This window comes from Scyliorhinus canicula, chromosome 16 (assembly GCF_902713615.1).
Source record: "Scyliorhinus canicula chromosome 16, sScyCan1.1, whole genome shotgun sequence".
Classification (NCBI taxonomy): domain Eukaryota; kingdom Metazoa; phylum Chordata; class Chondrichthyes; order Carcharhiniformes; family Scyliorhinidae; genus Scyliorhinus; species Scyliorhinus canicula.
In genome coordinates this window covers 40846882-40874385 of record NC_052161.1, presented here as the reverse complement: position 1 = coordinate 40874385, position 27504 = coordinate 40846882, and the positions used below count along the sequence as shown (strand labels likewise).

At 45.0% G+C, this 27504-nt stretch overlaps 1 protein-coding gene across 1 annotated transcript in view; it reads right to left on the bottom strand.

The window, feature by feature from the left end:
* dock1 (dedicator of cytokinesis 1) overlaps nt 1-27504 on the bottom strand; it is a 763650-nt gene that overhangs the window by 36900 nt on the left and 699246 nt on the right. Inside the window, 2 exon segments of the mRNA XM_038821673.1 lie at nt 8899-8982; nt 9414-9590. Coding sequence (XP_038677601.1) covers nt 8899-8982; nt 9414-9590 — 261 coding nt within the window.

Sequence of the window (27504 nt, the reverse complement as noted above, 5' to 3'; positions counted from 1 at the left end):
CCCCCCCACTTACAAACACCCCCCCCGCCCCCACGTTACACCATACCCCCCACCGCCCCCACTTACCCCCCCAGCCCCGCCTCCCACGTACAACCCCCACCCCGCCCCACACTTACACCCCCCCCCGCCCCACTTAACACCCCCCCCGGCCACCACTTACAAACCCCCCCCCCGCCCCACTTACACCCCCCCCCGCCCCCACTTACACCCCACCCCCCGACCCCACTTACACCCCCCCCGCCCCCACTTACACAACCCCCCCACTTACAAACCCCCCCCCGCCCCCACTTACAACACCCCCCCCCTCCACCCACAATTACAACCCCACCCACCGCCCCACTTACACCCCCCCCCGCCCCCACTTACACCCCCCCCCCGCCCCCACTACTACACCCCCCCCCCGCCCCCACCTTACACCCCCCCCCGCCCCCACTTACACCCCCCCCCGCCCCCACTTACACCCCCCCCGCCCCCACTTACACCCCCCCGCCCCCACTTACACCCCCCCCGCCCCCACTTACACCCCCACTTACACCCCCCCCCACCCCCACTTACACCCCCCCCGCCCCCACTTACACCCCCCCCCGCCCCCACTTACACCCCCCCCGCCCCCACTTACACCCCCCCCCCGCCCCCACTTACACCCCCCCCCCGCCCCCACTTACACCCCCCCCCCGCCCCCACTTACACCCCCCCCGCCTTCTTTCTCCACAAGGGATGAATGTGGTGGTATGGATATGAGCACTGCCATTGGTGCAGAGCACTGCCTTCCCATTGGCTCTGGCTGGTCATGTGCCTCTTGTCCGATTGGTTGGCACTAGTCATGTGACTGCTCTCCAATTGGTCGAGAGGCAAGTAGGCCCCGCCTCCTAGGTGGGGTATAAGTACCCAGAGTTCCCGGTGGTCGGCTTTACTCTGTAGTCGACCACCGGGCTAACAACTAGCTGATTAAAGCCACAGTTCGGATCCTAATTGTGTCTTGAGTCGAATTGATGGTACATCAGCGCCCCCCCCCCCCCCCCCCCCCCCCCCCCCCCCCACACACACAATCTGAAGGTCAGGTGAGTTAAAATGCAGCTGTGGACTTGTGCAGTTCTTCCTGACTCCAATCTGGACCACTCCAATTTTCATAGGCAGGCAGCAAAGGCACCCGCCTGAAGCCAGCGGGATTCTTCTTAAATATACAGATTGGGCTCTAATCTGCCAGTCTAACCTGAAGCCTGAGAGGCAGAACAGTGGTGGCTACACTGCCATTCCAAACGTGCCAGGAACAGTAGTCAGGGCCAAAATATTCTTCCTTCTTATTGCATTTCCACGGTCTATTATCTTACAAACCAGCATGCTGCACACAGCATTTAATTATCTCTATTTGTGCTTATCACTATAATGTTAATCATATCCTTAACGAGCCATTCACCTAGCTTTTCTTGTAAATATTAATTGACACACCATTAACTCGGTGTCTTGTCCACATTTCAATTATTCTGTAGGAGAAGAATTAAGTTCTTCCAGTTACAAATCTTGCTTCAGGGTTTCTAATTTATACATGTATTTTTTGTTCACAATTAAAGAGATACTCGTGTATTAACCATTTAATTTTGTAGGTTTAAGAAAATTCTGATCTCTTTATTCCAGAGAGTTGTAATGCTGGAAAAATAAATTTACTGCAATAGAGAAGCAAAATATTGTGGATTCTAAAAAATCAAAATAAACACAGTTCTGGAAATGAAAACTGCCTGATTTTCTGAGATAGCAGTTACTGGTAATAATTCTGTTTTATCATTTTCAGCTCCTCTAGAACCATTTTAAGTTTTTTCACTTGTTCCATTTTCATTCTCCCTTTTTATCATTTAATGACTCCTGCCTATCCCCTATCATTGATCTCCGCTCTTCTTCACCCCCCACCTTTCTCAGCCTCTGCACTTGTTAAAATCTGTTTCATCTTTAACTTTTCCAGTTCTGCTGAAAAGTCATGAACATTGTTTCTCTCCTCACATATGTTGGCTGACCTACTGAGTATTTCCAGGATTCGGTGCTTTTATTTACCTAAAGAAAGCTACTTAAACAGTATAAATAACGCTATTTTTATTACAGATTTCAAGCATCACTATAATATTAATGACTAAATGAAACCCAAAGTAGAATTTATAAACATTTTTAAGTGGCTTCACATTTGCCATGCTTGTTTTCTACTCATAATTTTAACTTCATTTTTTCTATCCATATTTTATCAATTTTAATCGTTTTCACTAATTGGAGCTGACATGTTTTCTTATTTTATGCTTTTTCCCAATATTTCCTGTACCCATTTTGAAGGTGGATCAAGGAAAACAATCTTTAAAGACCTTGGGCGCGATTCTCCCAGATGGGAATTAAGTTCCCTAGTGAGCGTGTTTAGCCGCGTGTTTCCCGGAACTTGCAGTGCCGAGAAACACATGGGGCGGGATTCTCCCGTACTCGTCGGGGCGGGGGGTCCCGGCGGGACAGAGTAGCGTGAACCACTCCGGCGTCGGCCCGCCCCAAAGGTGCAGAATCCTCCGCACCTTCAGGAGCTAGGCCGGCGCTGGAGTGGTTTGCAACCCGCCGGCCGGCATGGAAGGCCTTTGGCGCAACGCCAGCCGGGGCCGAAAAGGGACTCCGCCGGCCGGCGCAAATCTGCGCATGCGCGGGAGCGTCAGCAGCTGCTGACATCATTCCCGCGCATGTGCGGGGGTCACCTACAGGTCGGCCATCGCGGAGGCTGACACGGTCGAGACGCAGGAAAAGAGTGCCCAGACGGCGCAGGCCCGCTTGCGGATTGGTGGGCCCCGATCGCGGGCAAGGCCACCGTGGGGGCAGCCCCCAGGGCTAGATTGTTCCGCGCCTCCCCCCCCAGGACCCCGGAGCCCGCCCGCTCCGCCAAGTCCCGCCAGTAAGGGACCTAGTCTGATCCATGCCGGCGGGACTGGCAAAAAACCAGCGGGACTTTGGCCAATCGCGGACCAGAGAATTCGGGCAGCCCCGGGGCCCATTGATTTGCGCCGGTCCCCGCCATTCTCCGAGGCTGGCGGCGCGACTCACGCCTCGCCGACTTCTAGAGGGCCGGAGAATTCGGCGGCCACCGGGAGCGGGATTCACGCCGACCCCCGGCGCTTCTCCAACCCGGCGGGGGGTTGGGGAATCCCACCCATGGCTTTTCAACGTGACTCATGTTGAATAAAGGGCCTGAATGGGAAACGCACATAGCCCCGTTTAGTACAGTGGGGAGCTCTGCTCACCAGAACTCCTCCCGATTGCAGCGTGAGATCGGGATGCCATTTAAAAATGGCGTCCTGATCTCCAAGGCCACCGAACAATCCCTGACCCCACCCAGCCCAAACTCAATATGTGAGGGTCCCCTCCCCCACCTGGGACCCCCCTCAACATCCACACCGGGCAACCCTGGCCTGATCGCGCATGCGTGCAAACAATGCCAGCTTGGCATTGTCAACCTGGCTCCCTGACAGTGCCATCTGGGCACCTTGGCAGCACCCAGCCGGCACCCAGGTGACACTGCCAGGGTGCAAGGTTGGCACCAGGAGTAGGCACCACCCTGCCCAAAAGGGCATGCAGCTGGGGGCCTCTGATCCCCGGTAGATCCCCACGAGTGCCGTTCTGTCTGGTGCCTGTTTGTTCAATCCCAAAGCCTTAGGTACGTCGGGAATTTGCACTTTAGAGTGAGGCAGATTTGCTAAAAAGCCATCCCGCCCATTGTGGCCGTGATTCACATCGCAATGTCTCGCGAGATTGCGTTGAATCGCACGAGGCATCGTCAGCCAGATAGATCCTGGGAGCAGGGTTTCCCGGCTTTCAAGGGCTACACCGCATCACAGCGAGCTGCTTTTCCGGCGCAGCGTGGCCGTTGGATCACGCCCCCTGTTTGTACAGGCTGCCTAGTTTGGTCACTTCATGGATGAAATTGGTCAATCTTAAATGTAAAAATTGGGTCAAAACCAGAAAATGCTTCATTATAATGGATTCAACCAAGGAAAACTTTTACTTAACTGTAACTAATGATGGATGTGATGATCTATTCAACACATGATGGATCTAGTTAATAAATGACATTTAGGAAATTCTGGGGAGACCAAAATCACACCATTCACTGAATACTCTTTGGAGTCATGATTCAAAAGCATTGCATCTTGTGTCTTAGGACATGATGTTTGGTTTGACTTCCTCTAGGGCAGATAGAATTAATATCTGCCACTACTCACCACCCTAATAGATGGATATATGGGGCGGAATTCTCCGCAAGACCCGACGGCGTCGTGAAACCCGGAGAGGTTCACGACGGCGTCGGAGGCCGCTCCTCGCCCTCTATTCTCCCTCCCTGGGGGGCTCGGAGGGCCGTGCTGTAAATCTCGGCCGCGGGGCCTTGTCGCTGGTGTCAAGGCACGGCGCGCCGAGAATGACGCAGCTGGCGCGCCTAATGACGTCAGCCGCGCATGCGCGGTTGCCGTCTTCCCCTCCGCTGCCCCGCAAGACGTGGCGGCTTGATTTTGCGGGGCGGCGGAGGGGAAAGAGTGCGTCCCTTTGAGACGCCGGCCCGACGATCGGTGGGCACCGATCGCGGGCCAGTCCCCTCCCGAGCACGGTCGTGGTGCTCACTCCCCTTGTCGCCCCCCACAAGCCACAAACCAGCTTTTGGCGCCATGTTCACGCCGGCAGCGACCAGGTGTTGTTGCCGCCGGCGTGAACCGGTCGGGAACGGCAGGCCGCTCGGCTCATCCGGGTCGGAGAATCGCGGGTCGCCGTGAAAAATGGCGGCCCGCGATGCTCCAAGTGGCATGTCGCAAAACGCGACACGCCATTTTGGGGGGGGTGGGAGAATCGCGGGGCTGCCAGATCCTCTCACCCGACGTGGGAGCGGAGAATCACGCCCATGATGTATACTTTGCTCAGAACAATAATCACAGGCAGGCTGATGTACATATTTATGATTGAATTATACCTCAGGTGTTTTGACAGACCGGGCATGGTTTAAGGGATTGACTCATAAAAAAGGATAAAATCAGCATCTTTATCAATGGAAAAAAAAAGTTGGTATATTTATCTTGGGTCCAGTACCACAAAATCCTAATGAAACAGAACATTAAAATACTCTCTAAATTATAAGACTATATTTGCCCGTATCTGCGTGGGTCTCACCCCCACAACCCAAAGATGTGCGGGTTAGGTGGATTGGCCATGCAAAATTGCCCGTAGTGTAAGGTTAATGGGGGGATTGTTGGGTTACAGGTATACGGGTTACGTGGGTTTAAGTGGGGTGATCATTGTTCGGCACAACATCGAGGGCCGAAGGGCCTGTTCTGTGCTGTACTGTTCTATGTTCTATGTTCTATGTTCTATGTGCAGGGTAGGTGGATTGGCCACGTTAAATTGCCCCTTAATTGGAATTTTAAAAAAATTAATAAGACTATATTTGACTTTAATTGAAGCACACATTAACAGTACAGGTTGACTGCTGGCTGGGCAGATCACACAGATGGATACCACATATAAACCTGTATTAGAATATGAAGTAGGGCCATCTTGACTCATCTGAGTATAATTAAGAAGCATTTGCAATTTTTAAAAAAAGCTATATATCTGAAGGCTGCTCTAATCATGAAACCATGGCTTGCATTTTTGCTAAATGCCACAGCTTTCCTTTAAAACTAAGTAATATATCCTATTGGAACATTCTTCAATGGAAAAAATAATCAGTTCTTTCCCCTTGCATACAGCTTTTTTCCCAGCAAGTATTGATTTATTCTAAATTGTATATCATTAGCCCAATAAAATTTGATATTTCTAAGGAAGCTAGACTGATGGAACATTTAGACTCATTAAACACAGTCCAAATCAGGGGGTTACAGAAAAAGGTCTTTGGGCAATGTCATAAAATAAACTTTCATCTCCTCTCTTAAAGATTGGAAAATGTTGAAAATTTTAGAACTTTGGTTGAAGGTAGGAAGTGGTTGGAAGGATTGGGGCTGTAATCACTGTGGTATATAAATAGTATGGACAGGAATTTCAACATTTGCGTACGGCACCAAATTAGAACTATAGTTGATGCTATGCAAGACAAAACACAAGACAACATCAACACACTTGCAGCATGGGAATATAAATGACAGATGAATTTCAATATAGATGTGTGAGGTGGTGCATTTTGTACAGGTAATAAGGAGACCATGTAATCCTTGGAAAATAAGTGTCTAATTGAGATAGAAATTTAGGGGCATAGATTCACAAATCATTAATAGTAGTAATGCAGGTTAACAAAGCCATAAAATGTGCAAATAAGAGTTTATATCTAGAGAAGCAGAAATGAAAAACAAAGAAGTTATGTTTGATATTCTTCAGAACTAAGTTCAAAAGAAGAGTCATATTGGACTCAAAATGTTAACTGTTTATCCCTCTCCACAGATAATTGACAGACCTGATAAGTTTTTCCAGCAGTTTCTGTTTTCTTATTTCAGATCCCCGGCATCCATGGCATTTTGTATTTATTTTAATGGGACAGATAAAGTAACAAATGATGAAGTGCTGTGGAATGGACAAGCATAGAAATTTGTTGAATGCAATTAGGAAAAGGCAGAGGGATTGGACTGGGCATATTTTTTTTACAAGAAACAGACTATTAAGAGATGTTATGAATGGAAGATTTCAAAGAAAAAGTGGAAGAGGAAGGAAGAGAATTATAAATGCATGATGACTTGAAAATTGAAGGAAGTTACTGGAAAATTAAAGAACTGGCACAGCACAGAGTGACATGAAGAAGACTATGAGCCCAGAATCTGCCTTTGGACAGAGCTACACATGATGATGATGACGACAAGTTAAGATTGCCCCTTTACCTGTGCTTCTTTTAATTCAGGCCCTCAGACACTGGAAGGATATGCAAGTGGGATGAGCTTTCCTTTTGAACCCTGACCTTGTTTTTTTAAGATCTGGGGGGAGGGGGGGTTTCTACTGAGAGTCTGTTTAATTCAGCTAATTTCTGAAAAGGTTTGTCAGGGATTGAAGCAGGCTCCTCCCATTGCATTCATAATAAAAACTTGTAACACACCCTGTTTATTTGTTCATGGTGATGGCTATAAAAGGTAAAGAGAGCATAGCACTCATTCTTCACTCCCAGCTAACAAATAATGTTAAGTGCACAATTATTGCCCAGTTATTGGGAAAGTGTGACCATTGTTAAGAACTGGAATACACTACACAATCTGGGAGGAATGATAGAGTATCAAGTCATGCCGAAAATGCCAATCTGTAATTATGCACAATACCTACAAACACAACTTTTATACTGGCACGATCGTCCCAAAACGGAACAAAATTCCCGAGGGGGAAGCGCGTTTAACCGCGTATTTCCCGACACTCACAGTGCCGAGATACACGTAGCTATTCAATGCCACTCGCTTTGAATAAGGGGTCTAAACGGGGGTCGGGCGGCCGAGGTCGCACATAGCACCCTTTTTTACAAGAGGGAGCTCTGCTCGCCGGAACTCCCCGTTGTAGCGAGAGATCGGGGTGCCATTTAAAAATCCTGACCTCCTGCAACCCAAACGCAAGATGGGAGGTTGCCCGTACCCCCAACACACATGGCGGACAACACCAGCCCAATCGTGCGCATGCAAAACATCCACCTTGGCAGTGCCCCTGCCAGCTGGCAGTGCCAGGCTGGCACCCAGGTGGCACTGCCATGGTGGTAATCTGGCATGTCCAGGGTACCAGGATGGCACTGCCAGGGTACCCAGGTGGCACCAGCAGTGGCAGAGCACCACCTTGCCCAAAGGGCAGATAGTGGGGGCCTCCAATCCCCTTGGAGACTCCAAAGAGTGCCGTTCCATCTGGTCCCTATTTGCGGGGACCATTACCAAACAGCACTCGCATGAGGTCATTGAGGCAAAGGGATTGAATCCCAAAGCCTCGGGTACCTTGGGAATCTGCACATTAGAAAAGGGCTTACTATATTTGTGGGCTGGATTCCCCTTGTAATGCCACGGGGTCTCTCGGCTTTCACCAGCAATGCTACACTGCGGCGAGCTGCTTTTCCGGCGCACCATGGCCGGAAGATCATGCCCATTGTTGCATTTAATTGGTCAGATGGCAAGTTCCCTTTGAATCATCAGGTATTATAATTCATAGAATTTACAGTGCAGAAGGAGGTAATTTGGCCCATCAAGTCTGCACCAGCCCTTGGAAAGAGCACCGTACCTTAGTCCACACCCCAGCCCTATCCTCTTAACCCCACCCAACCCAACCTTTTTGGACACGAAGGGCAATTTAGCATGGCCATCTAACCTGCACATCATTGGACTATGGGAGGAAACTGGAGCACCCGGAGGAAACCTACACAAACACGGGGAGATAGTGCAAACTCCGCAGTCAGTGACCCAAGCCGGGAATCGAACCAGGACCCTGGAGCTGTGAAGCAACTGTGCTAACCACTGTGTTACCATGCCGCCAATACGTCACCATTTTTAAATAACTACCTTCTTTTTCAAAAAAAAGGTTTGAAATCTTTAGAAAAAGGTGTTTAAAGTGAACTTAGCTTATTTTACATTATAACTCATTTTTAAAAATTTGTATTTCCAATGTGACAGAGGTGCCACTGAAGTATAACAGGCTGTGAGTGTATATGTAGGTTACTGTGTGCAGAATAAAAAACAGTGACAGAGAACATATTGTTAAGTCATTTAGTCTCATCTGGGATTATCTACTGTGTCACAATCTGGAACTCGTGATCTTGTGACATTTATTCTGTCAGATGAAGTGACAGACAACTTTTCACGAGTAAAAAATGCAGTACTCATTTTATGTCACATGTGTTTCTGTTTATTCCTTTCAAGCCACCAACATCTCAAGTGGTTAAAATCATATGGACATTACCTGCCACGCTATGAGGTCCTTGAGCTTTTCAATCTTTTCATGGTCTTCAGGATGTTCCTGCAGATATTTTTCAGTGAAGAATGCCTGGCATAAAAAAAACACTCATGCAGTTTTATTAAAAACAATTAGAAATCTATTTTAAGTAGTATTTCCATAATGGAGTTTAGATGTCTGGAAGTGATCCTGTTATTATTGCAAAATATGTGATGGGGGAAGATCAAGGTTGTAACTGTAAACTTTAGTGCATGCACAACAAACATTTGCACCGGATGTAGAAAAATATGCAAACACAATGATTTATTTATCCATACCCTTGCTAAAATTAACTGAATTTGTCAAGATAAAATGTACTAGGGAAAAATGAATCATCTAAAATCGATTGAGGAATTTTAAAACAAAAAATCTGATTATTCAATGATAGGGTAATTCAAACAAGAGTTTACAACTTTGACATCTGTACTGTTAAATAGAAATGAAGCGGGGGGGGGGGGGGGGGGGAGAATCAATGAACAAACCTTTTCATAATTGGTGAAACCTCCCATTACTGCAGGATCCACAATTCCATTCAGCAGCATGGAGAGAGGGTTAATCGGCAGATTTGGGTCATTCATGTGCTGTTGAACCATATTATTGATCTTCTGATTCGTTAACTGCATTGTCTCCATTGCGTTCTCCAATGGGCTTATCTCAACCTACAAAGACAATGTATGTGTGTCAAAATATAACCTTCAAACTAATACTTTTCTGCTTGAAGTAGCTATTATTTGAATGAGTTCTGATATAGTGATACCATGCTCTGAAAGCAAGAGATTAAGGTATTTTGCATTTTATTCAAGTGCACAATATTTTCGTATTTAGCTCAAATTTTCACCACTATGACCAAATAGCAGCAATACATGTTCCGTAATCTGAAGAAAATCAGGGCTCAAATGAATCCTATGGACTAATTTTTTGATTAAAAATGAATGAGAATGCTATTATTTCTATCATGCCAGTTCTAAGTTACATTCCTCACAGTAATTTCCCTTAGAAGTCACCAATCTGTGCCTAAAGGTACATTCAGGTGAATTATATGAAATTAAACAAATTAAAATGATTTAGTTTGCTTTAAGCATTGCTACAGTATTATTCCTTGGATAACAAAGATCCTGTCAAATATAATCTTGGATTTATGATTCAATTCCTTAACCATACGTAAAACATTAAAATACAGTTTATATAAAACTGCCTGCCTAATCTCATCATTATAGCCAACATCAGTAAATATCCACAGTACAGAACAATGGCCTGGATTTTGAGGTCAGCTGCAAACGAATAACACTTCCCATTCTTTATACTGACAGCTTCCACAGACTTTGCGTGGGCAGGTTATGATCAAAGGAGTCTAGTACAGTGTGCAATCATTTACAGGGAATATGGGACTTATGAGCCCCAGGGTAAGCAATAGCATAACTCTTCAACCAATCAGTTTGAAGAATCTTTACCATGGCACACAGCTTCCAAACCAGCAAGTGTAAAATGGAATATTTAATTCATTCTAAAGCCACATGCAGAAAGTGAAATAAAGAGAGGGAAAGAAAGATGGGTTAGAGAGAGAAAATGATTTAACATTTTAAAATAAATCTGCATCAATAATTAAAATCCAAAGGAATGAGATTCCACATGCAAACTTATAAAAGTAAATTTCAAGTGCCAGAGAGCTGGTTGGCAATAATTGAGACTTAGCACAACGTTAAACATTCATTTTCTTTTGAATGGGTGACACCTAAATTTGTCTACTTTATTTAATTCAGTTAATTGGAAAAAAATAATTGGGTACTCTAAATGTATTAAAAATAAATATGCATTTCCAGGTTGAGGGATAATTTCTCGACTCCTGAAATTCACCGCTCCTGCTAATTTGAAATCTTTTTTTTAATTTAGGGAAAAATATTTGTTATGGCTTTGTTTGTCCAGGCATATGAACTTTTGATTATCATTCTAAAAGGATTCAAAAAGATTATTTTTACTAGTTTACTATCCAGAATTAATCATGGTACCAACCATCTATATCACTTTAAAGTTTCAGTAAGTTGTGCTGTCTCCCTTCAATTACTTAAAGTTTCCTCTTCAGGTTTTCATGCAACATGACAAATGATTTTCCTATCATTATTATCATTAGACTTCCTGTCAAGAAATGAATATACAACCTAGTACACAGCTTTGCATATAATTTTATTTGATTTTTGTTCACTCTGATGAGTGAAGTCTAATTTAAAGCAAACTTCAAAAGATCATCTATTCTAAACCCTACCAAATTCTGCTCATAACTCTCATTGCGGAAGTCGATGCTCACTCAAAACCAAAATGTCAAAACAACAAAAGCAGGCATATACAAATATAATTGTCTATCTTTTGACATTTTACTGCCTCCTTATGATAAAAAAGGATGTTTGCTTTTGTTAATGCTGTGCTTATTCACTGATGTAGGGACAGGTTATATAAATTATGAATCAAATCACATCAAAAAGTGAATATTAATTGGTGCAATTAGACGTTATTTAGCATCTCACTCATGAGTGAACAAAAATCAAATCAAATTTTTCTGCAAAACTGTGTACTAGGTTCCACAAAATATCAGCCATGATCTCATTGAATGGCGGAGCAGGCTCGAGGGGCCAGATGGCCTACTCCTACTCCTAGTTCTTTTGTTCTTATATTCATTTCTTGACAGGAAGTATGATGATGATAGGAAAATCATTTGTCATGTATGAAAACCTGAAGAGGAAACTTCAAATAACTGAAGGGAGACAGCACAACTTACTGAAACTTTACCATGATCAAGTCTGGATAGTAAACTAGTAAAAATAAACTTTTTGAATCCTTTTAGAATGATAGTCACAAGTGCACACAAGTTCAAATATCCTGCCTTATTCAATAATCTCAGTACCCTATGTAGCAGTGCTGGATTCCCAAACAAACACTGAAAACAAGGACTTATAACAAATAATAATTTATTCACTAGCTGAGCAGCTACTCTATGCTTCCACCCTCCCATCACGTGACCCATTTATGTAGCCGTGCCATCACATGACCACTCAGTCTGCATCTTCCCCATTTAAGTTGGGACAACCAGTGGTATTAAGATATAACAGTGTGCAAGAACAGGAACTGTATGAACCCACTCTTTGGTTTGTTGTCTTAAATGTGCGCCTGTTGAATAGTGTATCTTTTACGGAAGGCAGATGTTCCCATACTTCTTTCGAATTATTTCAGGGTCCTCTTTCTCCTTCTCAATTTGGAAAACAAATGACTCGTACTTTTCTATGTCCTCAGGGCCCGCTAAGTTGAGTAAGGTGTAAGTTTGTACCTTTTTTGATCTATCAGATAATGCAGCAGGACAGTAAATACACCACTCCTTCTCAAACTTTTGCTAACTGTTGCAATGTTTTTGTTCAACATGAGTAGGCCAATGCGGTGAAGTCCTTCTGCCACACTGCCAACTCCTGATACAGAAGTGCTGTGTTCCCAAACACTGACATCAAGGACTTGTAACAGACATAGGGGCAGGATAGTGGACAGTAGCGAGTAATGCTGCCTCACAGCACAGGGACGCTTGTTCAATTCGGTGATTGTGTGGAGTTTGCACTTTCTCCCCATGTCTGCGTGGATTTCCTCCTGATGCTCCAGTTTCCTCCCACAGTCCAAAGATGTACAGGTTCAGTGGATTGGTCTTGCTGAATTACCCCTTAGTGTCCAGGGATGTAAAGATTAGATGGAGTTCCGAGGCTAGGGTGAGAGAATAGGCCTAGGTAGGGTGCTCTTTCAGAGGGTCGGTGCAGACCTGATGAGCCGAATGGCCTCCTTCTGCACTGTAGAGATTCTATGTTAATCAAATACTTTATTCATCAGCTGAGCAGCTACTCAATGCTTGTGCTCTGCCTGCACTCTGGGAAGAACTCCCACGCTCGCTTCACGTGACTGTTTTTGAGCAACCTCATCAGGCTTACACCCTTAAAAAGTCTGCTTTCTTATGAGTACCGACCAAAAAGGAAAGCACTCTCAACTTTAGAAGTTTCATAATTTTATATCTGCGAGAAAAGATATAAATTTTCTGAGGTAGTATAATCTTGCAAGCCCCTCAGTCACTATAAGTACACATTTGTGGTTACTAACTTTGGGGATTGTTTTGTTTTTGCCATTCACACCACTGAGTCCTCCAGACTCATCTTTTATTTCTTTATTTGTCTCATTACCTCCCACCTTTGCACTATCATCCCTTATGTAATTTAATCACTCCTGCCCTTTGCTTGTCACAGACCTAACCTTTGTTCTCCCCAGTCCTAATTTTTTTGCTGTACTTGCTAAAAAGTTAAATCTTGGACTTCTTGCTGTTCTAACTAAAGGTTATCAATCTGAAACGTTAACTTTGTTTCTCTCTTCATAGATACTACCTGAGCTGCTGACTATTTCCAGCATTAATTATTTTTATTTCAGATCTCAGACATCCACCGTATATTGCTTTTGCATGAGTGGTTATAGAGACAGTTAAACTAATTTACTGGTGTGACATTACATTCATTTCTTCACAGGATTAGTGTAACATGCCTCTTTAATGGCTTTTATAAAAGCCTTGCAGAGTCAGTAGCGTAAATGGGATTTATGCACACCTATATTAGTTATGCATCATTTGAAAAGTACAAATATGTTCTACAAAAAGTTAACTGTAAATCTTGGTCAGTTACTTTTCAGATGCTCTGTTTTCATGTGCTTATCTTCCAACAAAGTTGACTTTAGAAAAAGTCTTAGGTCAGAACATCACACTCCCTCTGGTGGATTCTGAGGCGGAGATGGGGGTGAGGGTAGGAGGGGCATTAAATTGCATCTATGGGATTGCATCTATGGGATTCCCTCCGGGTTCCCGCCTGCTCCAAACCTGGTACCAATAAGTTGCCACTTAGGGTCGATTCCTGTCCAGTCTCAGGTTTTAGGCTGCCATTCGAATGACAGCGGAGGGGAAGAAATGCAAAAATAAAGATGGTTGGTTCTCCGGGGTGAAACCTCCATCAGAAGCTCCCTTTGAACTTGGGGTGCCCTTTATCAAGACCTGGTGACCTCTGGACCTCCCTCTCCCACCCCATGGCCTAACCCATGAGACCCGGATTACCCCCTTTGCAATCCTAGTGGCGTTCCCTACCTCCCCATCCTGGGAACCTCTGCCACTTTACCTATCCTCCGGTTCCTGGGAAATAGTGCCAGGCAGCTTGCCACAGTGCCTTTTCTGGCCACTGCAGCTCTGCTTGGAGGTGAGGGGGAGCTGCCAACCAATTTGATTGGCCGGCAACTCTCCAAGTTGGAACACCCTTCCGAGTGAGGAGTGGAAGTTTCATCTTAAGCCAATCAATGCTGGTTGGAGCGTAATATGGCATTAGGGCTGCTGGAGGAGGCGGGGATGTGTTCCCCAGGAACCCACCAACCAGAAAATTCAGGCCTTGGTGCAAAATCCTGGTTCAATCTACAGATTTTATAACTACTGAGTTAAATTCACAATGACTCAATAAAATGTTTCATATAGTCATTGTGTTATTATTTTGTAAATTCAGCTTCCACAGACACCAAGCTACTTTAGGTCCATCAATTTGCAGAAAATTAATTGTACCTACCTTTTGAGTAGATTTTTACAGTCCCTTGCCAATGGGTTTGCAGGCTGGGGTGGGGTGATGGCAGGGTGGCCTGTAAAATCCTGTGGATGCCTTTCCCACAGCTACTAACCTACCCCTGATTTTATGGGCAGCAAGAGATCCCTCAGGTGGTCTGCATACCCTCACAGTGACTGAGACCCTTCTGTAGTCAATTAATGGCCACTTAAGGGCCATATTCCACATAGTCACAATTATTTGGCCAGGGGAGGAAGTTTGCCATGGGTGAAAGCCTGGCATGGCAACCTGCTTGAGTCTCAGGTGGGAAAAAGGGTGGTGCTCCTTCCCAACCACCTCTTAAGGTTGGGGGACAGGCCTCTGTCCCCCAACCGCCCTTAAAGGTCTGCACCCAACAATCCCCTCCCCCCACCCCACCTCAAACGGCCCTCGTCTCCCTATCCTGTGCACCCTGGTCCCACCTCCCTCAGGTCCTCCAGACCACCCTCATCACCTCCCATACAATCCCCAATCCCTGAGATTTCCGAACCTGTCTCTGTCGATAATGCCACCATCATGCAGCCCCTGCCTCTTATTCTTCAGGGACTGGATGTAGTCCCAGCAGTGGCCACCACTCCCGATGGTTAGTGGGGAACCTGCCAGAGGGGCACAGTTTTATGGTGAGGGAGAAAACACTGGCTAAAATTGTTTGGTGCAATTTACTTTTCCCGCTGGTCGTGCATCACGGCCAGCAGATTTTGTGGTGGCGTGGTGTGGTTACAATGGGAAATCCCATTGACAAGCGGCGGGAAGATAGAATCTTGCCGCCAGTAAACAGCATGCTGCCGAGAAACACGTGGCTGGGGACCACAGAATCTCGCCCACTGTCACCCATAAATTCCTGCCCATAAATTGGCTGATGATTTCCCTATTGTCTGAGTAAATATTATTTCGCTTGTTAACTAAATACTCCAACAATGGAGATAGAAACAGCTTTTGATGAATAAAAAAGTGAACAGATCAAAGGCACCGTAGAGATTTTTTAAAGATGTTTTATTGCATCGATATTAATTCAGGCAATAGCCCAAAGGAAATTCACCAAAGAAAACTATATGCATAAATATATCGCTTATCATCGTAAAAGCTTGCATCAATACATGGCTGCTTTAAGATTTGTCTCCTATTGATTAATGTCAGCAGTCAGTGGTCTGAATAAGTGATAGCAGTAAAATACTTCAAAATGTTTTCCGTTTAATAAAGAGAAGTCCAGATTAAGAATTAAAGTATTGATTGTAGTTCTGGGGATATGAATACATTTTTTGCCTTTTACTGTGCAGCAGTATCTTCAACCACACCTGAGAGCATGTATAATATTCCCTTGGTCACCTCATCAACCATTAAATCACAGGAACATAAGTAGCCCAGAAAACTTGTTCCACCATCCATTGAGATCATATCTGATCTTTATCTGAATTCCATTTACCTGTGGGTAGAACCTGTTGGTTCTGTAACCCATAATATACCTAACAAAAATCTATAAGTTCTGAAATTTTCACTTGACTGAGCTTCAACAATTCTTTCGAGAGGAAAAGACCAGAGCGTTTGAGATTTCCACTGTGAAATACATGCTTTCTGACATTTTTCTTGATAGGCTTAGCCTATTAAGATTATGCCACGGTGGATGTAGTGAGCCGTTCACTCGATGGAAGAGGTTGGAAAACTCCTGCCTACTTCTCTTTTCCGTACCTTTCCACCAGAGGAAATACAGAGGATCGACCTCCAACTGCCACAACCATCTTCCTTTGTTCTAGTTATGACTCCAATCCATGGAGAGTTTTCCCAGATTCGCACAGACTTCAGTTTTGATAGGGCTTCTTTGTGCCACACTCAAGTCAAATGCTGCCTTGAGGTCAAGGGTCGTCAGTCTCACTTCACTTCATGACTTCAGCTCTTTTGTCCATGTTTGGACTAAGGCTGAGCAGCCCTGGCAGTAAGGTGGCACAGTGGTTGGCACTGCTGCCGCACAGCTCCAGGGTCCCAGATTCAATTCCGGCCTTGGATGACTGTCTGGAGTTTGCAGTTTCTCCCCATATCTGCGTGGGTTTCCTCCGGGTGCTCCGGTTTCCTCCCACAGTCCAGAGATGTGCAGGTTAAGTGGATTGGCTATGCTAAATTGCCCCTTAGTTTCCAAAAGGTCAGATGGGGTTACTGCGATAGGATGGATGAGTAGGGTGCTTTTTCCAAGGGTCGGTGCAGACCCGAGGGGCTGAATGAAGTGGATCATCTGTAAAATTCTATGATAATTGGTGAGCTGGTTATTGCTGAGTAAGTGTTGTTGATGAGGCCTTCAACCACTTTTCTGATGATTGAGTAGACTGATGGAGCTGTAACTGGCTATGTTTGATTTGTCCTGATTTTTGTGGATAGAACATAGCTGGGACATTTTTGAACCTGCTGGGTAGATATCAGTGTTGTAGCTATACTGGAACAGCTTAGCGTGGGCCATGTCTAGTTCTGGAGAGCAAGTCTTCTGTACTATTACTGGAGTGTTTTTAAGGCCCAAAGCCTTTTCAGTATCCAATTACTTCAGCCATTTATTAATATTTTATGGTGTGAATTGAATTGGTTGAAGGCTGGCATCCGTGATGATGTGGTCCTCTGCAGGAGGCTGAGGTAGATCATCCATTTAGCACTTGTGGCAGAAAATGGCCTCGTCTTTGCACTGATTTGCTGGATTCCCTAATCATGGAAGATAGGGTCATTACTGGAACCTTCACCTCCTATTAGATATGTAATTGTCCACCACCATTCACAACTGATTGTGTAAGGATTGTACAGCTTAGAGCTAACCTGGTTAGTTGGTTGTGGGATTGCTCTCGGGGCTAGTTTAGTACAGTGGGTTAAACAGCTGGCTTGTAATGCAGAACAAGGCCAGCAGCATGGGTTGAATTCCCGTACCGGCGGGCTTTTCACAGTAACTTCATTGAAGCCTACTTGTGACAATACTTGATTATTATTATTACAGGTTGATTCCGTTGTTTGGCATGCAGGTAGCTTCACCAAGTTGCTACCTCATTTTGCATGCTGCTACTTCTGGCATGCTCTCCCACATTCTTTTTGGACCATGGATGATCCTTGGCTTGGTGGTAATGATAGAATGGGAGGACACGGTAGCATTGTGGTTAGCATAAATGCTTCACAGCTCCAGGGTCCCCAGGTTCGATTCCCGGCTGGGTCACTGTCTGTGCGGAGTCTGCACGTCCTCCCCGTGTGTGCGTGGGTTTCCTCCGGGTGCTCCGGTTTCCTCCCACAGTCCAAAGATGTGCGGGTTAGGTGGATTGGCCATGCTAAATTGCCCATAGTGTCCTAAAAAGTAAGGTTAAAGGGGGTTTTTTGGGTTACGGGTATAGGGTGGATACGTGGGTTTGAGTAGGGTGATCATTGCTCGGCACAACATCGAGGGCCGAAGGGCCTGTTCTGTGCTGTACTGTTCTATGTTCTATGCCAAGCCACGAGATACAGATTGAAGTTGAATACAATTCTGCTCCTGCTGATGGTCCACAATGCCTCATTAACGCCCAGTTTTGAATCATAAGATCTGTTCCAAATCTATCCCATTTACGATGGTTGGGGGTGCCCCACAACACAATGGAGGACATCCTCAATATTAGGAGAAGATTGCGTCTCTGTAAGGATTCTGCACTGGTCACTCCACCCATACTGTCATGGACAGATGCATCTGTGGCAGGTAGATTGGTGAGTCAAGATCAAGCAGGTTTTTCCTTTTGTTGGTTCCATCAGTTCCTATCCCACAGTTAACAATAAGCGATCATTAATATTATTAACTTGGTTAGTAACGGTGTTACCGAGTCACTGCTGATGATTTAAGTCTCCCATCCAGAGTGCTTTCTGTATCCTTGCCACCTTCAGCGCTTCTTCCGAGTGGTGTTGAACATTGAAGAGTCTGATTCATCAGGTGACCGGGCTTTTGGTGGGGGGTGCGTACGGTGAGAGGGCAGTAGGTAGTACTCAGCAGGTTTCCTTTTGCATGTTTGCCTTGATGCATAAGACAATATGGGGGTCCGGAGTCAATGCTAAAGACCTCAAGGGCCTTATCGAATGCCTTTTGAGCATCTGTATACACTGCATTGACTCTGTCTGCTTTTATTAAGATTTTTGAAATGTCCTCCTGCGAACTCCTTATCAATGGATTCTAGCATTTCCCCAATGACAGATGTTAGACTATCTGACCTGAAATTCCCTGCTTTATGTCTCCCTCTTTTCTTGAATAATGTGGTAATATTTCCAGTTTTCCATTCCACTGGGACCTTTCTAGAGTCTAGGAATTTTTTGAAGATTATAAGCAATGCATCCACCATCTCTGTAGCAACTTACTTTAAGATTCTAAGATGCAGGCTGTCAGGTGCAGGGGACTTGTTTTTAGATTGATTTGTTTTCCTAGTACTTTTTCTTTCGTGATCATAATTGTTTTAAGATCCTCCCTCAATTTTGCCCCTGCTTTTCCACTATTCATGGGATGCTTTTTGTGTTTTCCATCGTGAAGACAGATACAAAATACTTGTTCAAATACTCTGCCATTTCCTTGTTTCCCCATGATTAATTTCCCAGTTTCATCCTTTTAAGAGAACAATGTGCACTTTATCGACTCTTTTTCATATATCTGTAAGATCTTTTACTGTTTGTTTTTATATTTCTTGCCAGATTTCTCTCAGACTCAAATCTTCCCCTCTTTAATATTTTTCAGTCATCCTTTGCTGGCATCTACTATTAATATTTGCAGCATTGCATATCTTTATTTTCAATTTTATATCACCTTTAACTTCCTTAGTTAGCCAGGATAGGACATCCTTCCTGTAGAGTCTTTCTTTCTCAATGGAACATATCCTTGTTGAGCGTTATGAATTATCTCCTGAAATGTCTGCCACTACTTCTCTACCATTCTATCCATTAACCTATGTTCCCATTTCATTTTAGACAACTCTGTCTTCATAAATCTAAATAAAGACAATTACAAGGGTAAGGCACTAGCGTCAGACCCACATTTCTCATGTTTACGCTAAATGTGAAATTCTATCATGCTATGATCACCTTTACTGAGAGAATCCTTTGCAATTAATCTTAATACAAAAGCAAAATCTGCTGATTCTGTTAATCTGAAATAAAGAAAAATGCTGGGAAAACCGAGCAGGTCAGACAGTATGTGTGGAGAGAAACGGAGTTTACCTTTCAGATCAATGACCTTTCATCAGAATTGAAGATAGAAATTTAACAGTTTTTAAGCCAATGTAAGTGGTGTGGTGGTATGCATGAAGAACAATGGAGAAGGTTTGTGAACGAATGGAGGCCAGGGAGATTAAGTGACAATATTTCATGATGTAACAGGCGAAGAGAGTGGTAATGCATAGAGAAAGAAACAAAAACTGCATTCAAATGAGGTGTAAATGGCTACTCAAAAACTACCTGAATGCAACATGAAGGGATAAGGAAAGAAAAAGACAAGACCAACCAACCCAACAAAACAAAAAACAAGAGAAACAAAACACAAGAAAAGAGGGACAAAAACAGAAAATGTTTGACCAAAACTGGCTTTCACGGCCATATTTCCTTCCAGCATTTTCTGCTTTTGTTTCACATTCCAACATTGCAGTACTTTGCTTTTATCATAGAACAAAAGGGAACCAGAGGTTATGATCTACAATTGCTGAACTCAATGGTGAATACAGAAAGCTGTAGTGTCGAGTGGAAAGATAACGCGCTGTTTCTCTTGCAAAGCTTGCTTTGGGCTTCACTGGAACACTGTAGCAAGGTGGAGAATTAAAATGACAAGCAACCAGAATTTCTGGGTTGTGTTGGTGGACTGAATGGAAGTGTACCGCAAAGCAATCACCCAGTCTGCATTGGGTCTCCCCAATGTAGAAGACAACATTGTGAGCAGTGAATACAGTTTACTAAATTGAAAGAAGTACAAGTAAAAGTAAATTGCTGCTTCTCTTGGAAGGAATTTTTGGGCCTCGTATAGTGAGAAGGAATGAGATGAATCGGCAGGTGTTGCATCTCCTGCGCTTGCATGGAAAGGCACTGGAGGGAAGGGGGGGGGTAAGGGTTACTTGGCATCTACATTCAGTAACGAGATTGGACAGTGCGACCCACGCTGCTCCGGATCCTTATCCTATTTTAATATCAGGGAGATGGAAGCCTGAGACAATGCGGGGGGGGGGGGGGGGGGGGGGGGGCCTCCCTTGATTCATTATACACTCTCATCAACAGTGCCCCAAGTCCACCCCAAACTTTTTATAAAACTCCACTGGGGACCTGTGCGGCCCTGAGGCCTACCCTGCTTGCATCTCTCCCATATTGTCCACAGCTACTGCAATCTAATTGGGGCCCCTGATCCCTGAACCGGCTCCTCCCCGCTTGCTCACCTCCTCATCCCCAACAACCCCACATCTTGTCTCCACTCCGGGCGCTGCTACCCCCCCTCATGGGCCACAAGCAAATCCACCAAGTGTGGCACATGGTTGGAAACCACAATCGCTGAATAATCTGAGTTGACCACCCCCACCAGTAACGCCTTGCCTAACAGAAAAAAAAAAATTAGGGGATACAACCGGTGCACATGGGAGAAGTATGAAAATTCCATCGCCTTCAGCCTCTCAACCTCCATGGGTCCAACCCGCTCCCCACCCCCCCCATGTGCTCAATGAACCCCTTTGTTGTGTTCTATAACCTTGTCTTTACAGAACTGCTTGTGACCTAGAATGATGATTTATTGATGTGCACGTGATAAGGTAACAATCAGAAAGCTATACAGACTAAGTTACTGATCGAGTTACATAGACTCTCCCGGAACTATCCCTATGTGCAACTGTCCTGGTGTATGCCTTACAGCCTTCTGGCGAGAGCCGGATGTCACATGACTGATGCCTGATATCCCCTGCTGGTGGGAGGTCATATTCCTGAGTGTATACAATATTATGCACTGGCATATGACCACACCCTTCCACTCGTTCGCTACTGCCGACACCTTCACTGACTTCGGACTCGACCGGTCTAAACTCGGTTCTATAACCATATTAAACTTCTACCCTATAATCAACCGGTGTGAGTTCAAGTCAGGAATCTTAGCTAACACCCGCCTCATAAAATCTACATCATCCTAATTTGGGGCATAAAGGTTTACCAAAACCTCCAGCTTTCCAAGAACCATCACGAACACCCCCACCGCCCCCCCGCCGAATCGGCCACAATGTTCCTCACCTCGAACGCCACCAACACCGCCCTCGTCTTCATGTCCAGTCCCGAGTGGAACACCTGCCCCACCCATCCTTACGTCAACCTTGTCTGGTCCCCTATCTTCAGCTGTGTCTCCTGTAAAAAGGCCATGTTTACCTTCGAACTCCACAGGTGCGTGATCACACATGACCGTTTGACCGGCCCATTTAGCCCCCTCACATTCCAAGTGACCAGCCTGTTCAGGGGACACCCTGACCCCCTCCCCTGAAGATCAGCCATATCCCTTTTTGGGCCAGCTCCCGCTCCGTGTCACGCGACCCTCCAGGCCCACCCTCCAATCTCCACGTTATTAATTCTTTTCCAACTATGCCACATCAACCACACCCTTGTCAGCAACCCTCTCCCCCTCCCCGCCTTTGAACACCACCCCCATCTCCCCGTCCCCCCGCGCCTGCATCCCGACAACCCCCCATTTCACTCCTGTTATCTCGCCCAGCTAGCATGGTGAATCCCGCCCAAGGCTTCCAACTTTCCTACCTTCCCCAACTCCCCTTCCCCCTGGCCATACTCCCCTAAAGAGTAATAAAAGGTACACTCACCCCAGATGTCCCTCCGTAAAAAATCTGCCCTACTGAAAACCTGCCATCAGAGACTTTTTTAAAGAAAAAACTTTTTAAAAACACACAAACTCCTCCAAAGTTCAATGCCCTCACTCTCCTCCCAGTTCACTGACCCTCATGAACTCCATTGCCTCTTCTGGCGTACCAAAATAGTACTCTCGCTTCTGAAAAGTCACCCACAGGAGGGTCGGGTACAATACACCTCTTGATACTCCTGCAGCTTGTTCCCCTCCCAGGTGCATTTCCTGGTCGGCCTCGCCCATCGGAGAATCTTCTCCTTGTCCAGAAAGCAGGCTAACCTGCCTACAGCCTCCTCATCAGCGCCCTGTGTGCTCGGTCGACCTCCACGGGCTGGTCAAAGGCCCCCTTCCCCTACTGTCTTCTCCAGTATCTTGGCCATGGGCATGTTGGCCTCAGCACCTTTTGATGCCTTTGGGCATCCCACGATCCTAAGGTTTTGTCTACTGGAGCGATTCTCCAGATCCTCCACCTTCTCCTTCAGCTCATTTGGGTCTCCCTCATCACCCCACCTGAGCTACCAACGAGGCCAGGTGCTCTTCATTCTCCCCCAGTGCCTCCTCCACTTTCTGGATCACTCGGCCTGGGACTCCAGCCTCTGCTCCTCTCTCTCAATCCCGGACTAAATCGGTTCTACCACCAGGTCTTCCAGGGCCTCTTTCCTCTGCTGACAGAACTTTCCAGAACTCTATTAACTGCTCCGTTGACCACAAGACGGACAGAGCAGCCCCCTTGCCCTCCGCCATCTTCTCCTGTGATGCATCACAAAGTCTCTACTGTTCCAGCAGCTCTTTTCTTCTTGCTCCACTCCTAGTCTGTGGATCCATCCACCAGCCACACCAGAGGAGTAAAACCTTCCCCAGGCACTCAAATGCTTTGCCCTTTGGGTGGGGAAAAGACCTTTCCTTCAGCGGGAGCCACCAAATGTATGACCGTTCACTCCATGGTCGCAACCGAAAGTCCTATGATTATTATATTAACAAATTCCTCACCTGCTTCTTTGAACACACTAGATTAAAACCAGCAAATCTTGGAAATTAGGCTACTTTAGCCCCATTAGTTTTATTATTAGTTTACTTTACATCTCTGGCATTTTATTCTCATCCTCCATCATAAAGATTTATACAAAGTATATTTAATAATAGGGAACAGTGGCGTAGTGATAATAGGCCAGATTTTTGTGAAGGAGGCAGGAAGGTCGAGTCGGGAAATATCTGGACTCAACAGAATTGTCTCCTTTAAAAGGGCCCCTGCTATCATTTTTGTGTCAGGGAGGCAGGGATAGGCCTGAAGCGACAAGGAGGAAGGCAGATGACAAGGCTGGAACACCAATCTCTGTTCAGTGGGGCATAGGCCTAGTTTTAATGTGAATGTCAGACCTTCAAACCCTCATGCCACATCAACCCCCATGCCCATGTTTCCATTATAGCTACTCACTCAGTATGCACCATGGGCAGATCGAAGAAGGCATGTGAAGATGAAAAACAGTGAACTAACAATCAAACACACTTGATACTAAAAAATTCTGAAACCAATTCAAAAAATTGCAAGTCCCCATAGCTGTTGTAAAAACAACAATCTATTTTACTCAGCATATCAAAAACAGATAATCCTTCAATGACCTCTTCAAATTATCAAACAAAATGAAAACACAGCCCCCTGCTGAGGCAAAAACAAAGTACGGATGCTGGAAATCTGAAATAAAAACAAAACTTCTGGAACTTCCTCCCTAATAGGACTGTGTGTACCTACACCATGTGGACTATAGTGTTTCAGGAAGGCTACCCACCAGCATATTCTAATGGACAGTTAGGGTGGGCAATGACTGCTCTTACAGCAATGCTCACACTCCATGAATGAATAAAAAGTCTGCCATTTCTTGATTTACAATTACAACATCAAAGATTAACTGGTTAAATTAATATTCATGGAATTTATAGGATATATGTATAAAAGCACAATATCATTAATATTTAAGAGCTTGGTAAATATAATTATTTAAGTTATAGATGTGAGACGTTATTTGCTATGATTGGACAGATGGTCAGATTCCCACATGCAAAATTGCAAAAATACTGAGAACCCGATGATAGCAAGTCTTGTATCCCATTTACAAAATTTAATTGAAGTGTTCACAGATGGCTTGCAAGACTTGCAGACAAAACAAAATGATGTCATCTTGTAAACGATTCAACAGCAAAATTATGTCAATTTAATTCCTAATGCAAGAACACCTCCTGTAAAAGAGATGCTGGCGTTAATTTTTAAACTCAAGAACATTGCTTGGTTACCTCCTCTTCGAAATGGCACAGAAATTAACCTTTTGTTTTTCGAAAAACACCACATTAAAGTTGTTTTTCAAACTGGCCTGTTCAAAAGGTGAGAGAAGATCAATAGACTGTGGGGTCACTTTGCCTTTAATGGCAATGTTGCTTCCAGGTGAAATGATCTGCTGAGATCCACCAAAGGCAATTCCAGGTAAACACAGCAAACAATGACATTAGCAGATTTCAAACAGAGAGGACATTTTAGAACATAATGGTGCACAGGTGGCAAAACTTCACCCTTCCAATCACCAACATTAAAAAGCAACAAGACGAGAAAATTGGATTTAAGGCTGAAGCGAACAAAATAATTTGTACTCAAATTTATTCACACTGACAGTACTATCAATAGCTACTGGCATTTTGTCATGAAACTATGCAGTTCACTCTTTCTTTCACTCCAAACAGTGATCATGTAAAATTAACAGGTACAAACTGTTAAGATGCCAATGTAAAATATTGCTATATTCTGGATTTAACTTCAGTCTATAATTAGCAACCTCAAAGATTAAACATTGAAACACCTTAACCACTTCCCTGCCTTTTCAATAATTTTCTTGTGCAATTATGAATATTTTTGTGGACAGAATTTCTCAACATCACAGTTTCCAAAGGTTGCAATCAATAGATTAAAACAGGATAAGAAAAATTAACTATGGCGCGATCTTCTGGCTGCGTCCCGCTGGAATCGGACCAGGATGCAGCTGGTAAATGACGGGAGAGGCTTCCCCTGGGATCCCCGACGGCTGCATCGTCACTCAAGGTCGAACCAAATTTTGCAAGATATCGTGATCTGGGTCCTGCCTGGTGCCGGATCTAACCGGCTCCTGGCAACTATCAGCATCCCAGCCAGGCGCCGTTTAGCACTGAGCCATACAAACAAGGACCAGGTGAACCGGCACCTGGGGGGGGATCTCCCAGGCCCCGGGGTGGTCAGGGACAGGGTTAGGTGGCATCCTGGCTCTCCTCTGGCACCCGGACATCTTGGCATTGCCAGGCTGGCAGGAGCACTGTCAGGGTGGCAGTGCCAAGGGTCAGGGCCTTGGGGGGGCCATGAAAGGAAGGTTTAGGGGTGTATGAAGGGTGGGGGGAGGTTTGAAGAATGGGTCTGAAGGGGGCATGGAAAAGCCTGAAAAGATGGTCCCTTAGCGACCCACAGCAGGGTGTCCTCACTTGGAAGGAGGGAGGGCGGGGGGCGGTAATGTCCATGTGTATGGGTGGCGACACTGCCCGTGGTGGTGGGTGTGGTGGACCCTCAAGCTCACTATAGAGATTTCAAATGGTGGCTCGATCTCTGAAGAGTCGGTCTGGCCAGAGAGTTCAGCTCCCCAGTGGTGAAAAGCTTTTTAAGTGTGGGCTAGCCCGGAGAGAAACTCCCCAGGGCCCAAAAATGTTCCTCAGTAGGATTAGATAGCGGTGGGAAGCTCGCTGACAAAGCTGAGGAGAGACTCCCAGACAAACCCGCCTGAAATTACACTTACAATTCCATTAAATCGTACCCGTATTTATTAATCCTCATTAGTGTATTTCAAAAAAAGACAGAGATCTCACAGATGCTGCCCTAAAGCTAAAGGTTATTCATTGCATTACATTTCAACTTGGAGCTGGACAATATCCAGCCTGCTACTGTGCTTTACACTTACTTTCTTTAGCTTAATTCAAATATCAGTTTGTAATGTGACAGTTCTATATTACTTCACTGTCCCTTCAACATGCATGTCTTTTCATCATTATCCTAAATGTCCACTATTAGCATTAACATGGATCTATTAATTTCTGTAAATATTGCAATATCACATGAACAGTTGTTCCCATTTCAGTTTAGCTTTCAAGTCTCTGGCCTCACAAATCTGTCTCTCTGTTCACTGTGGCATTTCTGCAGCTACCAATCTGCTCAGTTACACCCTCATTCCACCTTTGATACCCTTGTCCCCATTAAAATTATTACCCTCTCTCATTCTGGTCGTACCCTTGGTATGGCCCAAATCTCTGCACTTTTAAGACCAAGGGATGCAGACTTGAATTTTTATGGTGAAATACTAGTTTAGCTATTAAATATAAACATATGTAGAAAATAGGAGCAGATGGAGGCCATTCTGGCCTTTGAGCTTTCTCTGCCATTCATCAAGTTAAATACCCTCATCCAGCCTTACCCCATATCCCTTTAACCCCAAGAGCTATATCTAACTCCTTCTTGAAATTACATAACACTTTGGAATCAACTAGTTTTTACGGTAGTGAATTCCACAGATTCACCACTCTCTGGGTGAAAAAAGTTCTCCTCACCTCAGTCCTAAATGGTTTACCCCTTATCCACAAACTGTGATCCCGAGTTCTGGACCCATCGAGAACATTTTTTTGTGAATCTATCCTGTCTAATCCTGTTAGAATTTTATAAGTTTCTATGAGATCCCCTCTCACTCTTCTAAACTCCAATGAATATAATCCGAACTGACTTAGTCTCTCCTCATATGACAGTCCCGGCATCCCAGGAATCAGCCTGGTAAACCTTTATTGCACGCCCTCCATAGCAAGAACATCCTTCCTCAGATAATGACACCAGAACTGCGCACAATACTCCAGGTGTGGCCTCACCAATGCCCTATACAATTGCAGTAAAACATCCCTATTCCTTTGCTCAAATCTTCTCACAATGAAGGCCAACATACTATTTGCCTTCTTTACTGCCTGCTGTACCTGCACACTTACTTTCAGCGACTGATGCTCGAGGACATCAAGGTCTCACTGAGTATCCATCTCTTGCAATTTCCACCC